Here is a 13,897-nt window from a genome sequence, read left to right as displayed (position 1 = left end):
CGCCTCATTTTCCGCTCAGGCAAAATACCTAAAATCCCGTTCCTCGGTCTTTCTTTGCTCCCAAACCCACGGAAACGCTTGCTACGCAGGCTACGGGCGCCCCATTGAATGATTTAACAGTTGGATAAAAGCTACGGGCTACGGACTACGGGCTACGGACTACGGGCTACGGGCTACGGGCTACGGGCTACGGGCTACGGGCCACGGGCCACGGCAGTTAATCATCACCCTGTGATAAGCCGTTGAATATTCTTAAGAAGACTAAGAAGGAAGAAGAACATTTAGGAGTTGTTTCTTACTTATTTCTGACTTACTTGCTTGTTTCTTACTTGTTATTAACCGCGCGGCCATGGGCCGAGCGCGGTTCTAGGTTTACCCGTGGTTTATTTATTTTTTTTTTGTCGGTGACCAGACGCAGACCTCCGCTCGGCCAAACTTTGAGTCACGCAACGTGTGATGTTTTTCCGCCAGAAGCTGTTAAAACATAAATACACGGACAATTTTACGGATATTGTTTTCTTTTTTGTGGGTAAAATATATTTTCTTTTCGTTTTATCAAAGCGTTGGATTTAAAGGGAATAATAAATACGCTAAAAAAAGGTATTACGTCAGCCATGGAATGCGCTGACGTTGCAGCTTTCACTTTCGCTACGTGACAAATACGATCGTGTTTACTTTGCAAGTTTATTTCGGCAGAAGCGACGGTCATTAATTTATTTGTAATTTTGTGAGTATTTCTTGTGGTTTTACGCAAATGAAGTAAATCCTTTGACGGTTTCATCGCAGCCAGTTCATAGATCGGAAGGAAAATTAAATATTTGCAAGCCAAGCAACGAACTTGTCAGAACGTGCAAGGATTACGTCATTGGTAGGGAAATAACCACCGTACTAAAGAAAGCCGTGGATAACGCAATTCTTGAATTATGTGACTTGTGTGACTTCTTTGCTAGCCCTTTACTCAAGGGAAAAAACAATTTAATTTAATCGTGATTTTTAAGAAAGAAAGCTGTTGTTAATAGTGTTCGTATCTTCATGCCCATACGTATCCCGAAGAAAGTTCCAGATTAAGACTATTACGTCATCGGAGATTTCACACCGGTTACGACTGATGGTGCAATAGTACAGTCTGTGTTGATCAAGTGATGTGATGTCTACAGTAATCAATGAATCATCAAGGATTACTTTCGAATGTACACTGCGTTGCAACTGTAGTGCTAAGAAAATAGTTAAATTTTAAAAGCGCGGTTTTAAGATCTAACAGATCTTCTTGTTATTACTATAAAACGCGAGAGATCTGGGTTAAATCGTAAGGCATGAGTGGGTTTCCTGTGAGGTCCAGCACAGGACCTCCTCGTAATCAAAATGGCTGCCGTGTTTGGTATTAGCCGAGTTCTCTCAAGAGCAAAAGGTACGTAGTGTATATTTATTTAAAAGTATAGGACTTTTTGTTTAATTTTAAATGAGAATTTATTAAGTTTGATCAAACCAAGCGCTCTGACAGGTTATGGTGGTATGGACCTCACGGAGAGATTTCAGTCGCTGTAGATTTGTTCAGAACTTATATTCTTTTTAAGAAGTGTATGCTGTGAAATGAAGAACGAGATAGGGGCCATGCTTAAGAGTTGTCTTTACGAAGTACTCTTTCTACACTGTATTTCAGACGTCTTTGCTCATCCATGGTGCATTATTTTTATAGACAATTTTTTGCTGGGGGGATCGGATTTATTTTCACCAGGTAGTTAACGTCCCATGGAGTTGGGTGGGGGATAAGAAGAGGTGCATAGGATCTTTAGGCTTAAAACTTGGAATAATTATAGGTCCTTTGCAGCTGGGATCACGTGACCAAAGTGTTGCTAAAACAATTTTATATTGTGGGCAATAACTTAAAGAATGCTAGAGATGGAAAGAGCATATTGGAAATACCGAAATGGCCAAGTTTGAGGCCCCTAGCATGTAAGAGTAAGTTTTTTCATGACAGTTTGAATTTGTGGAAAATTTAGGGGATATCTATGGAAAATGTTGTTGGAGAGCAAGGTCTTGCTCTCCAACAACTTTTTCCATACAAATCTTTTTAATTTGTTAAAAATTCAAACTGTCATAAAAATATTTCTTTAATACCAGGGAGCTCAAGCTTGACCATGTTGATATTTTCGACATGCTTGATTTAAATAAAGGTGTCCATCTATCTATCTAATTTCCTTTTCTGGCATTCTTTAACCCACTGACCCTGACCTGTGGTGGCCGTAACTGGCTGTGACGAGTGCTGGCCTTTGTTTTACTTCTGACTTTATCACCCTTGACCAAAATTGGCATCACTTATACTCAAGTTCTGCAGGAGGAAAAGATCTTTCCAGTGATACCCGGCTTGCACTGATTAGGTCATTTGAGCCTGAAAAAGCACAGAAATGCTCAGAAATTGGAGTGAAACACTTGGAGCAAAACTTTCCCCCTACTACAGTTGGCTACTCTGTGGTAAGAATATTCCATCCCTATGATGCTTTCTCTGAAATTCTTGGACTGGAAGCAAGCCCAGAAGAAGGTCAACAACTGCAGCAAAAAGATAAGGAATGGAGAAAAAGGAAAGGCAAAATCTTACTATTCCTATCACTGCTGGCTTTCTTAGACTTTGAGATAGCAGAGAAGGGGTTGCAGGTGGGGGGGGGGGGTTGGGCAGAAAGTGGCAGAAGAAATCAACTGGGAAATTGTTGTAATGCATCAAATACAAATGACAGAATTACCTTTTAAAGAACTAATTTTCATCATCCACTTTGCATTACTTAATTACAGTGATATGCCCAGAAAAGGAAATAAGAACACTGCTTACATTTGGACATCTTAGAAGATGTATGTCCTCACTTGTAAATGTTGAAAAGCAAGGGAGCATAGCCATTTTGGAGCTCAACAGAAAACCTGTCAACAGCTTCAGTATGGAGTTTTTACAAGAAATCAACTCTAACCTGAATGAGTTAGAAAATGACCAAGATTGTCAAGGACTCATTATCACTTCAGTATGTCAATAATTAACTGTGCCTGTGAAGCTGCTCAGACCTAAATCAGCAGAAATTATTAACTCTATATAATGAATTTAACCCATTGACTCCTGTGCTGGCCGTAACCGGCCGTGACAAACCTTGGCCTTTCTTCCACTTGACCAAACTTCTGCAGGAGGAAAAGATCTTTTCAATGATCCCCAGATCATAGTGATTGGTCTGATGGAGCCTGAGATATGCACAAAAATGCTCAAAAAGTTGAGTGAAAAACTCAGAGCAAAATTTCCTGCCCCTACACGCGGCTACTCCATGGCAAAAATTGCCTGTCTCAATGATGCTTTCTCAGAATGTTTCAAACTGGAAGCAAGTCACTGCAGCAAAAAGAAAAGAAAAGGACAAAAAGGAAAGGTGGAAAAAAAAAATGAAAAAATCAAAAAGCCTAAAGACGTAGGTCACTATCTCAAAATTTTGATTTCTGCGCATGCCTGAGCGAAAATGTTGTAAAACACGATGCTAGTGGAAAGAAAGGCATGCTATCATGTTGCAAATGCCTTTTTGAGTAGATTGGAGCTAATTTGGCCCATATCCAGCCTGAAAATCTCCAAAATGTCCAAAAAAAGTGTTTTTGGCAAAAAGCTCCAGGAGTCAATGGGTTAAGGAAGTATGAACTTTCGTTCATCTGTTAAGCAATGTATATGGCCGATGTAGACAGGATACTTATTTTCTCTAAGCAAAATTAAAGTTTAATTGTGGGATTAAACAAACCTTAAAATTAGTTCTTATGGTACATAAAAATAACACTATATGACTTAGTTGCTGCCTCAAGATCAAATTATGTAACATACTAGATAGTTTATGGGGTATGCTGAATCAAACTGATTTTCAGCTATTTGAGAAGAGTTGTCCAGCATATATAAGCAATAGCCTCCATTTGGCGTGGACGTTATCTGTTCCAAGAAGCCAACAGTTTTCGAAGAGTATAACTCAAGAAAAACTGTGAGCTTTGAGGAACAGGTAATGTCCATGGACAAATATCCAAGCATATTTTTGCACCAAATGAAGGCTATTGTGTTTATTATTCTTCATATATTTTTTGTAACATGCGTGGTTTTGAAAATTGGGGAACATCACTTGGATATTCCCCATTTTTAGCTGGAGAATATTCAGTCACATGACTTGTTTAGACCAATCCGCACATGAGCTTATATGGGTAATGCTACAGCTGTAGCTAGTTTAACATCAATTGTTAGATTGAACTCTTTGTGTAATTCCAGCACAAAGGAAAGAGAAAGTATGAGTCACAAATAAATTTATTTGTGTTTCTCTTTCTTTGATTATGGAGCACTTTCAATGAAGCCATCATAGTAAACCAGCACTACTTATAGAACCGTAACATTCAAGCATTGTTGCATATCCTGCACTTTTACATTTCTGTGGGACAGCTTCTCACAAAACAGCTGTTTGTTCATTCTTTTGCTTTGTTAGTTTGGTACATGTGGTTGAATGAAACTGCATTAAGTCGAAACCTACGGAGGGCCTTCACCATTAGACTGCGCTCTCCTGATTTATTCGCTCAGGCTCGGAAAAGTGTTTATTCCTGCAAAGTGGAATGTAATATGGGAAAGTTGATAATGACTCTTGTTGTGTTAAATCCCTTGCCCCATCTCTCCTCCTGATTTTCATGAGAAAACAGTTTCATTTATAGCAGTTTCCTTCATAGTTCAGTGTGAGAACAGAAAACTTGACGTGTACATGTGATTAGATTTAAAATTGTGAAGAGCACGTCAGCTTTAGTTATTGAATTAAATTTGATTGGGATTTTCACTTTTGGATTTTAATGGTTGATAAAATTTGATATTTTATTTTTATTTCTGGAATCAGGGCCTTCCAAAAGTGTTCTCTGCTGGTCTAGACCTTGTGAAAGAAGTTTATCAGCCAGATGTGAAGTGTCTTGCTTCTTTTTGGAGCTGTTTCCAGGAAATGTGGCTCCGCCTCTATGGCTCAAGACTAGCCACCATGGCAGCTATAAATGTAACAGTGCCATTCTGTCAACTTTTGATTTTTAACATTAATTTTGTCTGTTTTAACAGTGTAAATACCCCATAGAGCCCCCCTCTCTAACACTCCCCCACAACTTTTTTGGGGAAGGAATTTATTATTAAGGCCTGCCTCTCTTTAGAACCCCCCTCCCCTTAGTGAAATGTGGTCATCGGACATTGCCTGACCAAATTTGCATAATTATTCAACTAATTTTAAATTATGATCAACATCATAACCGAGCACTAGCTAGCTTTAGTTGTGAAGATCTTGTTTGCAGACCATGTTTGCTTTGAAACATCATACAGATCCATGGCTTGCGTTCCTTTATACATGAAGCCTCTCCGGTGAGACTTGCATAAAACGTGACATGAACATTTCACATACATTACTGTCTTGCGACCTTTGGGAGAAATATCCGTTACTTTTACTTGCATGTGCTCAGTAACAATACTGATTTGGAGTAAAACATTATCGCTGTATTCATTGAAGTATGGCACACAAAAAAAAGAGACTAGAGGTAGCCTGATAACTGAGTGGTGTTTTGCTAAACTCAAAGCCCTCCTTCCCCTCTCTTGGTGTTGTGCATTCTAGGGCCTTCTATCAATTCATAACCAATCAGATTGAGTTTACTAATACATGTAGTCAATCACAGCATAATTTCACTGTTTCTTTGATTCATACCAGTTTTGTTTCAGTCACAATAATTTGCTAGTGTTTAAATTAATTAATACATTGTTGTCATTATAGGGACATGCCCTAGCAGGAGGCTGTGTAGTGGGTTTGGCATGTGATTATCGTGTCATGGCTGAGGAATTTCGAATTGGAATGATAGAGATTGAGGCAGTAAGTTCTGTTAAATGGTGAAGGAAAAGTTTTGATTAGAGATGACTATTGCTTTGTACCTTGAAACAATGAGAATATAATCCCCATCTTAGGTACAAGACTCCCTCATACAGACAAAATGAATGATTCTGATGATTTAACAGTTCACAGATTTTGTACTATTCACCTTGAGATATTTTATTTGAAATCCTAATCTAGCAAAAGCCCAAATTGTTAATATTTCCTATTTATTTTTATAGGGCCTCCCACCACCATTTTGGTAAGTGAGTACTGGTACTTTTAAGATAAACCTCAGCTAGATTAGCTAGCAATGTGCAGTGATTAATCCACTGAAATTATTAGTTGTCTTTGCATGCAATTAAGGCTTGTGTAGCTGGGGTTTTTGTGGTCGGTCAGTCAGTGGGTGCATCACTGGGTTGGTTGGTCAGTGGGTTGGTGGGTGGGTTGGTGGGTGGGTCAGTGGGTGGGTCAGTCAGTCGCTCGGTCGGTTACCCTGGTAAAAATCTTTCAAGGATCCTTGAGGATGTTCATGAGGATCTAACTAAGGATCTCAATCAAAATCCTGAAAAACTCCATAGCCAAGATCTTTAAGGATCTTTAAAGAATTTGGCACAAAGATCCTGGAGTGTCCTTGCACAGAGTTTTGCAAGATCTTTTATTTAAGGCCGCCGCACACTTGTCGGTTAGTGTGCGGTGAATTCAGACAAGTCTGCGACAAGATCGGGACTTTTTTTTGTTGTTTTTTTGGACTTGTCAAGCGATATCTGACAGTGCTAGATCTCAAAACGTCTTGTCGGGCTATTGTGCGGTGGACCAAGACAATTTGTTGGGGCTCGCACGTGCCTCAACCAATCACGTCAGTGGAATAGGCGCCATCTTGATTTTGGATGACTCGGCCCCAAGCCTCAACGCAGTTAGTCATGACAAAAAATCGGCTAGTGTGCGGCAGGCACACTAGCCTGAGTGTGCGGCAAGCTGATGACCCGACAAATTTTAACCCGATTTGACCTCAACAAAAAATCTGCAGTTCTACGACAAAAAATCGGCTAGTGTGCGGCAGCCTTTAATGATCTCTGCAAGATCTTGGACAGAAAGGTCCTTATCTTATAAACATGTAAGGATCTTTAGAAGATCTTTTAAGACCTTGTAAGACCCTGAGAGAGCATGTAAGGTTATTCATCAGAGTGATTGTTTAGTTGGTTTTTTTGTTGTTCCTAGTTGAAATACTGTGATGACAAAATCCTTTCCCATACTCCTATCTTCAATGTGTATTGGAACTGTCATATCTAGCAAGTGTTTTGATTGTGTTTGTTGTTGTCGGTGTTGCTTAGGATGCTCCATATCTTTACGTTAAACTTTTTACCTTTATTTTCCAGGGTTGCTGGCAATATGGCAAATGTTGTTGGGCAAAGTAATGCAGAGCAGGCAATTCTGAGTAACCAGAGATATTCTGCTGAGGAAGCCTTATCCATCGGCTTGGTGGACAAAGTTTTGCTAAAAGATAAAGTCATGGAAGAGACAAAATCAGAAATGGAGAAATGGGTCATGTATTCTGGTAGGAGATGAGAATTCATTATGTTTGGGTGCAAGGTGTTTTGAGATGAGTTGAGAAACTTTGAGTGGCACTTGCAGTAACTGTTGTGAACTGACTTTTTGGTTGCTCTGTAGACTGCGAGCAGTCTCTCTTTTCCTCGAAAATCCGTCGGGAGGAACACAAAACAAGTAAGCGTTCGAGCGTGACTGTGAGAGTGACGCTCACAGTCCGTGACTGTGAGAGTGACGCTCACAGTCACGCTCGCACGCTTATTTGTTTTGAGTTCTTCCTCACGGATTTTCGAGGAAAAGAGAGACTGCTCCCCGTCTAGTTCCTCTTATGAAATTGGTATCAATGATAAAACGCTTATTACTAGGTGAGGGCTGGCCGGCTACAAAATATTTTGCAATTTCAGCAAGATCTCAATCCATAAGCTATGACCTCAAACCAAATTTTTCTCTGTCTAGCTCTCCCCCAGCTCAGGTAACAAGCTCTAAGTTTTAGCCAGAAAAAAAAAAAACCTCTTACTAACCTGGCCTTCTCGGTCCGTACCGTAAGTTACGGACCGAGTTTTCCCCCCTTCAATTTATGGCCTAAGCGAGAAGCGCGCGGGCCATAAATCGAAAGGGAAAAAAACGAGGATCCGTAACTTACATTACGGACCGAGAATACGATGTTAGTAAGATATTTATTACATCTTTACAGTTTGTCTGACGGGTTCAGGAACGACTTCCATTCACGCGGAACGGCTTCAAATTTCTGTCGCACCTCGTAGCGCGTTTTAATACACAATTTAAAGTAAAAGAAAGTTTTAAACTTTACTTACTGTAAAAGTTAAGAACACTTGACAATAAATCACGAAACATTTTGGCTACAAAAAAAGCTTCAAATTTTAGCGGGCCGTACAGTAGAATACGGCTCGCTAAATTGACCAATCACAGCGCGCGTAGGAACTGAGAGATATTATCAATTATTTTAAGAACGATCAACATTTATTTTCTCCTCCTAATATCCATACATTGTCATGCAGAAGGTAATGAGAATAGCGAAAATGATCAAATAAAGGAATGCGGTTGTCTTGATGAAACTCTAAATTCGTCGAACCGTGACACAACCAGTAAGGAGAATTCGTATTTCAATCTTTGGAACTGAAATCTTCTTGATTGACGTCTTTCTTTTTTTTTCCTGCAGGAAGGGCCAGAGAATTAACGAAAAAGATCATGCGCAAACAGTTTATTGAGGCGTTGGAGGATACGAGGGAAGAGGACATCAAGAACTTTGTTGATTGCATTCTCGATGAAGATGTACAGAAAGCAATTGGAATGCAAATCGAAAAACTCTCCAAAAAGTAATAGATAAGGCAAAACATGCAAGTGAAATTTGCGAATTTTGGTACTTATAACAGTCTTATGCAATTTACAACAATCTAATTTGGCACAGGTAATCGTATGAATGCGACTGCAATTAAGGATTTATACTACTCATGATATTTGAAAATTCTCTCAAATTTGCATTCGCCTGAAGGCGAGTGCAAGTTGAAAGAATTTTCAAATATCACGAGCAGTGAAAATCCTTAATTGCTCGAGCTGTCACACGATTACTCATTTATTATTTGAGTGAGAAAAGTGCGAAGGCGTGAGCGTTAATTTGCGCTGCAGTGCAAATTTAAAATTAACGGTAAATTGGTCTGCCCTCAGCCAATCACAATGAAGTAATTTTCTCAGTCATATAATAAGCGCCATAATCTACTTACTGTGTGAGCTTTGATGCTCTGTTTTATTTACGTTTCACTCTGCAGGTTTAATTTGGATGGTTTTATATACAAAGCAGCTATTATGAAACAAGACGTTTATAAGGAAGTTTAAAACTGCGCTGTAAAATTTAAAAGTAAATTACCTTGAATCGATAGAAATCAGTTCTTCAGGCAAAACCAGAAGAAGCAACTGCATGCATTTTTTTGTGAAATGTTAGTCGAGGGAACAGGCAAAAACCTTGTCTTATTCACCTCAAAATTAATCTCATAGAAGTGACGGGAGCGCTGATTAAAAACACTGACGTTTATAATTCTTTTGTCATCCTTGCTTTTTTTGAAACCATGGTGATCATCACAGAGCTCGTGACGTCACGGGATTCATCGCTGAATTTCGAAAAGAAAATCAGTTCAATAAGAACTAAAGTTTTCAGTCTGTTCGATCCGGAGTCCAGCGCGCCAACCATGAGACCACCGTGCAGTCCACAGAAGCAACTATGGTGCATCTTAAGGACGGTGCCTACTTTTGTTAGTGCGCACACGTTCTGCGCATCACGCAAGGCACGGTTAAAGTGGCACGCGCGCGCTGGGGTTGACAGTGACGCAACCAACTACGATACCAAGGACACGACTAAAAAGAACGCAAAACTTTTCTATTCTGAGCAAGTTTAATGAGCCTGTACTTAAATCAGGAACACCGGAATAGCAGCATATCGCTAACCACTAACTGTTAACGTCTTTCAGCTGAAAAACTAGCTGTTATCTGTCGAAATTATACTAAAATCCAAAAGTAAACATGTACCTGCAGATGGCGTAGTGCGCGCGCGAGATACGCAAATGTTTTACTTACTGGGGAGGTGACTGGAAAAAATGTAACGGGCATCGTAAAAGTTTTCCAAAAAGATCAATAACTTTAAAAAACGCGTGGTTGCCTCTACATTTTACGTCATAGAATGGATGTGGTAAGCCCCCTGCACCCTCTCCTTAGATACGCCCCTGAAGGTTAGAGGGGCCACAGTACCATTCTGTAACAGCAATCTCGTTATAATTTACTTTTTAATATGCAAAAAATTACGACCTTTACAATTACTCTCTATTTCTTGTTACAAAAGGCGTATTACTCCGTCGTTAAACAATCTACATTCGCTAGAAAAATTCGGAGCTATTTTTTCTGTTTCCAGCGAGGATTAAATACTATTTGAATGTTATTCTACGCACTGGCGTAACGTCTAACTGTGGATGCATACCCTTGTCCGCAAATGGACCGAGCCCGCGAGTTTCCTCAGAGGACGGTTGTGTAGCAACAATCGTATTTGTTGTGTGGTACAAATAGGAAACTAATTTGGCGAAAATTTCGTGGCTCTTTGCTTGTTCTTAGATTTAGGAGCAGTTAGCTTAATATTTACCAAATTTTAACTTAAGAACCACCACAATTTAAGGTGTTTATTTAATGTACTTAAAGAATCGTATATGAAAGAGATGAGGAACTACAATAAAAGCATAGCTGCTCCGACAAACGAAATAAGGCTCCACCTTTTGAATACATCGTAACAAAACGTTTTGTACTTTTAGTTAAGGTCGCGCAAAGCTACTTTATAAACTGAATATGATAATTATATTCTACTTTATCTTGTACAGCTACTGCAAAACTCCACTGTAAAATGTTACTGACTCAGCACTCGCTCTCCTCCTTCCACTCTACATCCTTGTTCACGGCGGGTACCTCTTTCTTTTCTTTCTTTTTCTTCTTCTTCGTCTTTCCTTCCACCACTGTTTCCACCATTTCATTTGATGCAACTGAAACATGACCATCATCTACAACAGTGGCAAGTTTCTTCTTGGCTTTTGGCTTTTTCTTCTTGCCTTCAGCCTGCGACGCAACCCTCGGCTCCTGGTTTTCTTGGGATGTTTTTTGCTCGTTCTTCTTTCCTTCAGCCTGAGATGCAATGCCTGGTTCCTGGTTTTCTTGGGATGTTTCTTGCTTTTTCTTCTTGGTTTTCTTCTTGTTCACCCTTCCTTCCCCTTCGTTTGTTTCTTCCTCCATGTTTTCTTCTGTGAAAACAACAGCTGAAGGTTCGGGTTTTTTCTCCTTTTTCTTCTTCTTTGTTGGTTCAGCCTCCTGTTCAACTTCAGTCACACCTTTTTCTTTTGGTATCTTTTTCGATTTCGGAACTTCTTCGGCCTCGTCATCTCCTACGCACGGATCACTAGGCTTTCTATTCGTCTTTGGCTCTTTCTCTGCTTTCTTTGCTTTCTTTTCCTTCTTTTCTTTCTTTTCCTCCGGTTTTTCCTCTGGTTCTCCGGTCGCCGCATCATCTTCAGCTTTGTCGTTTGTTGTTGTCACCCAAGCGTCTCGTGGAGATCTGTTTTTTGGCATTTCTTTCTCCTCTGTTTTCTTTTTTCGTCGCTTCTTAGGAGCATTCTTTTTCATGCTGCCAGTGTTTTCTGGCTCGCTGTCGAACTTGAGCGGCTTGATACCATCGGCGGATAACGAGTCTCCGAAAATGCTATCAATTTCGGCATCTGTGGCGCAGCGGCTCTCGACATCGCGTTGCACGTCCTGTAGTATTTTCACAAGCTCATTCTCACTCACCACCGTGTAAGGATCCACACACGGGCTTTCTCGCTTGATATCCTGCGTCTGTTGGTTCATTTGTACTGCAATTATTGGCTCTAAATCGGTGACCAGTAACGAAGGACTTCGAATCTTCGTTTCGACAAAACCATCCGTTAAGCTTTCACGATGGCTATGTGCGCTGCTGGGTTTATCACCGACTCCTGGCGTTAATAACCTCGTTCCATCTTCGGCGACTTGTTCGGCTCCCGATTCGTTCTCGTCGTTACTTGATTTATCATCGTCGCTGATGCTGTCGTTACTGTCGCCGTTGCTGTCATCGCTGTCACTTCCATCAGATGATTCCTCGTCTCTTCCTCCGTTGACTTCGTCGTAAACTACATCTTCGACCATTCGCTTCTGTCGGTAATACTGCAGAATTTTCTCGAGTTCTTCGTTGCTGTATTGGTTAAGAAACCTCTCGAAAACTGGAATAGAATCGCAAAGCTCCTCCTCGTAATAATCCCACTCCACCTCCATCAGCAGTCTTATCAAGTTTTTCTTCTTGTCTGTGCAGCTTTCCGTCTGGAACCAGCGCGTCTTTCTCATGTCCTCGAATGCGATGTTCCTCATAAAATGCATGGCGTTATCTGCATTGTCAGCGATTTTATCGAAGTTGACCTCCAGTTCACTCTTAGGCTCTTTGTACACAGGGTGGATGGCGTGACCGATGGACTTTCCGATGTTCTCTTTGAGGCGATGAATCATGAAGTCCACTATTTCATACTCGTTGGACTGCTTCTCAACATCGCTACGAACTTCTGTAAACGCATCGTTGATTATAGACAGGAACATGTTGATGAGAACGAACACCATGGAGATTGTGTAAGTTAAGAAGAAGATTGGTCCGATGATCCTGTTTGCCTCCATCATCCCTTTCAAGGTGAACTTGCCGAGTATGGTGTCCATCAGAGAGGCGCAGCTTGTCAAGAACGTGCCAAACCCTTCCATAGCCTGTCCAAAAACTAGGCACGCGAGGAGTGCAAAAGCAAGAAACGCCAGTGCAAACATGAACAGGAATGAGATCAACTGGGTGAAGCATCGCTTCAAGACTTGCTGTAGCAGTGACATGCGACGGTTGAAACGGAGGAGACGGAACAGCTTCAAGAACGAAAGGAACACGATGATACCAATGATGCATTTGAGCCACTCGTCTAGGAACGCGGTGTAATGAAAACTGACGAAGCCGGAGTGGTCATTATTCATATCTCGCAGAGCGTCGTTGGTAAACTTCATCCTCGCGAAGTACAGTCCAACTGCGGACAGTGACAGGAGAGTCACAAATATTTCCAGAACGCTCCATGGATTTTTCAAATGTTCCCTGCCCTTCTTCACAAACAGCCTTATCTCCTTGACCACAAAGAACACGCAGAACGCGAGGTACACAATCTCGCATGTCAACACGAAGTACATTTCTCCTCCCACATACCGGAAGAGACGGAGAGTGAGAATGCTGGGATACGAAGTCAGACTTCCGGTAGGCAGCTGTTCAAACAGAAGGGTTACCACGCAGAAGAGGTTTGTGTTAGCGTTGTAGATGGCGAACTCGGAGAAAATAGCTCGTGTGTAGCGGTCTAGCCAGCCACTAGCGCGTAGGTTTGCTGTTATTTTCATGGAATCGTTGGCATCGTTGGGTAAATTTTGCACGAATCCTGCAACGAAATAAAGCGGATGCGAGTAAGCGCGAACCTGAACTCGCGAGTAAGGGTTCGAGTTATCGTGCGAGTCACGAACAGACACAAAACATTGAAAACATTAATGAGATTAATGTGAACAGTTTTAAAAGACCAGGAACTCGATGGCAGTTGAATTTTGACAATGACTAAACACCGTAAATAGGGGCGAATTATCTCGTCCTTCCTCTTTATAGGGGAAAAAAGGAAGAAAAGAAAGAAATTATATCGCGAAATTTGCCAAGCCCCCAAATCAGAAACAGGGAAAACAACCTATTATCAGCTCCTTCGTTTCGAATGTAAACCCTGGAGTATTAGACGCCATTAGGGAAAAAAAACACAGTTAGGGTCTCCCTAATTCTCCCCACGATAGAACTTGTTTTACATTTTAAGTCGCAACCAGGAGTGCATCACCCTGCCCTGAAACTATAAACGGACTCTTGTTGTTCATTC

At 40.8% G+C, this 13,897-nt stretch overlaps 2 protein-coding genes across 2 annotated transcripts in view; one reads left to right on the top strand and one right to left on the bottom strand.

Moving 5' to 3' along the window:
* The first annotated feature begins 1,319 nt into the window (after positions 1-1,319).
* On the top strand, positions 1,320-9,471 carry LOC110049874 (enoyl-CoA delta isomerase 1, mitochondrial-like). The gene is made up of 7 exons (XM_020755718.2): positions 1,320-1,408; positions 2,788-3,008; positions 4,872-5,021; positions 5,778-5,873; positions 6,113-6,132; positions 7,250-7,428; positions 8,599-9,471. Exons 1-7 carry the CDS (start codon positions 1,363-1,365, stop codon positions 8,757-8,759), a joined length of 873 nt encoding a protein of 290 aa, XP_020611377.2. The 5' UTR covers positions 1,320-1,362; the 3' UTR covers positions 8,760-9,471.
* Positions 9,472-9,806: 335 nt separating this feature from the next.
* LOC110049786 (polycystin-1-like) overlaps positions 9,807-13,897 on the bottom strand; it is a 41,782-nt gene continuing 37,691 nt past the window's right edge. Inside the window, exon 26 of the mRNA XM_020755611.2 lies at positions 9,807-13,423. Coding sequence (XP_020611270.2) covers positions 10,830-13,423 — 2,594 coding nt within the window. The 3' untranslated portion in view covers positions 9,807-10,829. The remainder of the gene's footprint in view (positions 13,424-13,897) is intronic.

This window comes from Orbicella faveolata, unplaced genomic scaffold (genome assembly GCF_042242905.1).
Source record: "Orbicella faveolata isolate gen_17 unplaced genomic scaffold, um_ofav_v1 contig_2, whole genome shotgun sequence".
Taxonomy (NCBI): Eukaryota; Metazoa; Cnidaria; class Anthozoa; order Scleractinia; family Merulinidae; genus Orbicella; species Orbicella faveolata.
Note: the sequence above shows the minus strand (reverse complement) of the source record. Positions and strands in the feature narration are given on the sequence as shown.

Bases quoted from the DNA above. Each gene is read 5' to 3' on its own strand.
- LOC110049874 (XM_020755718.2), top strand. From the start codon at position 1,363: ATGGCTGCCGTGTTTGGTATTAGCCGAGTTCTCTCAAGAGCAAAAG. The intron at 5,874-6,112 runs GTAAGTTCTGTT...TTATTTTTATAG, and splicing joins GAATGATAGAGATTGAGGCA to GGCCTCCCACCACCATTTTG. The intron at 6,133-7,249 runs GTAAGTGAGTAC...TTTATTTTCCAG, and splicing joins GGCCTCCCACCACCATTTTG to GGTTGCTGGCAATATGGCAA.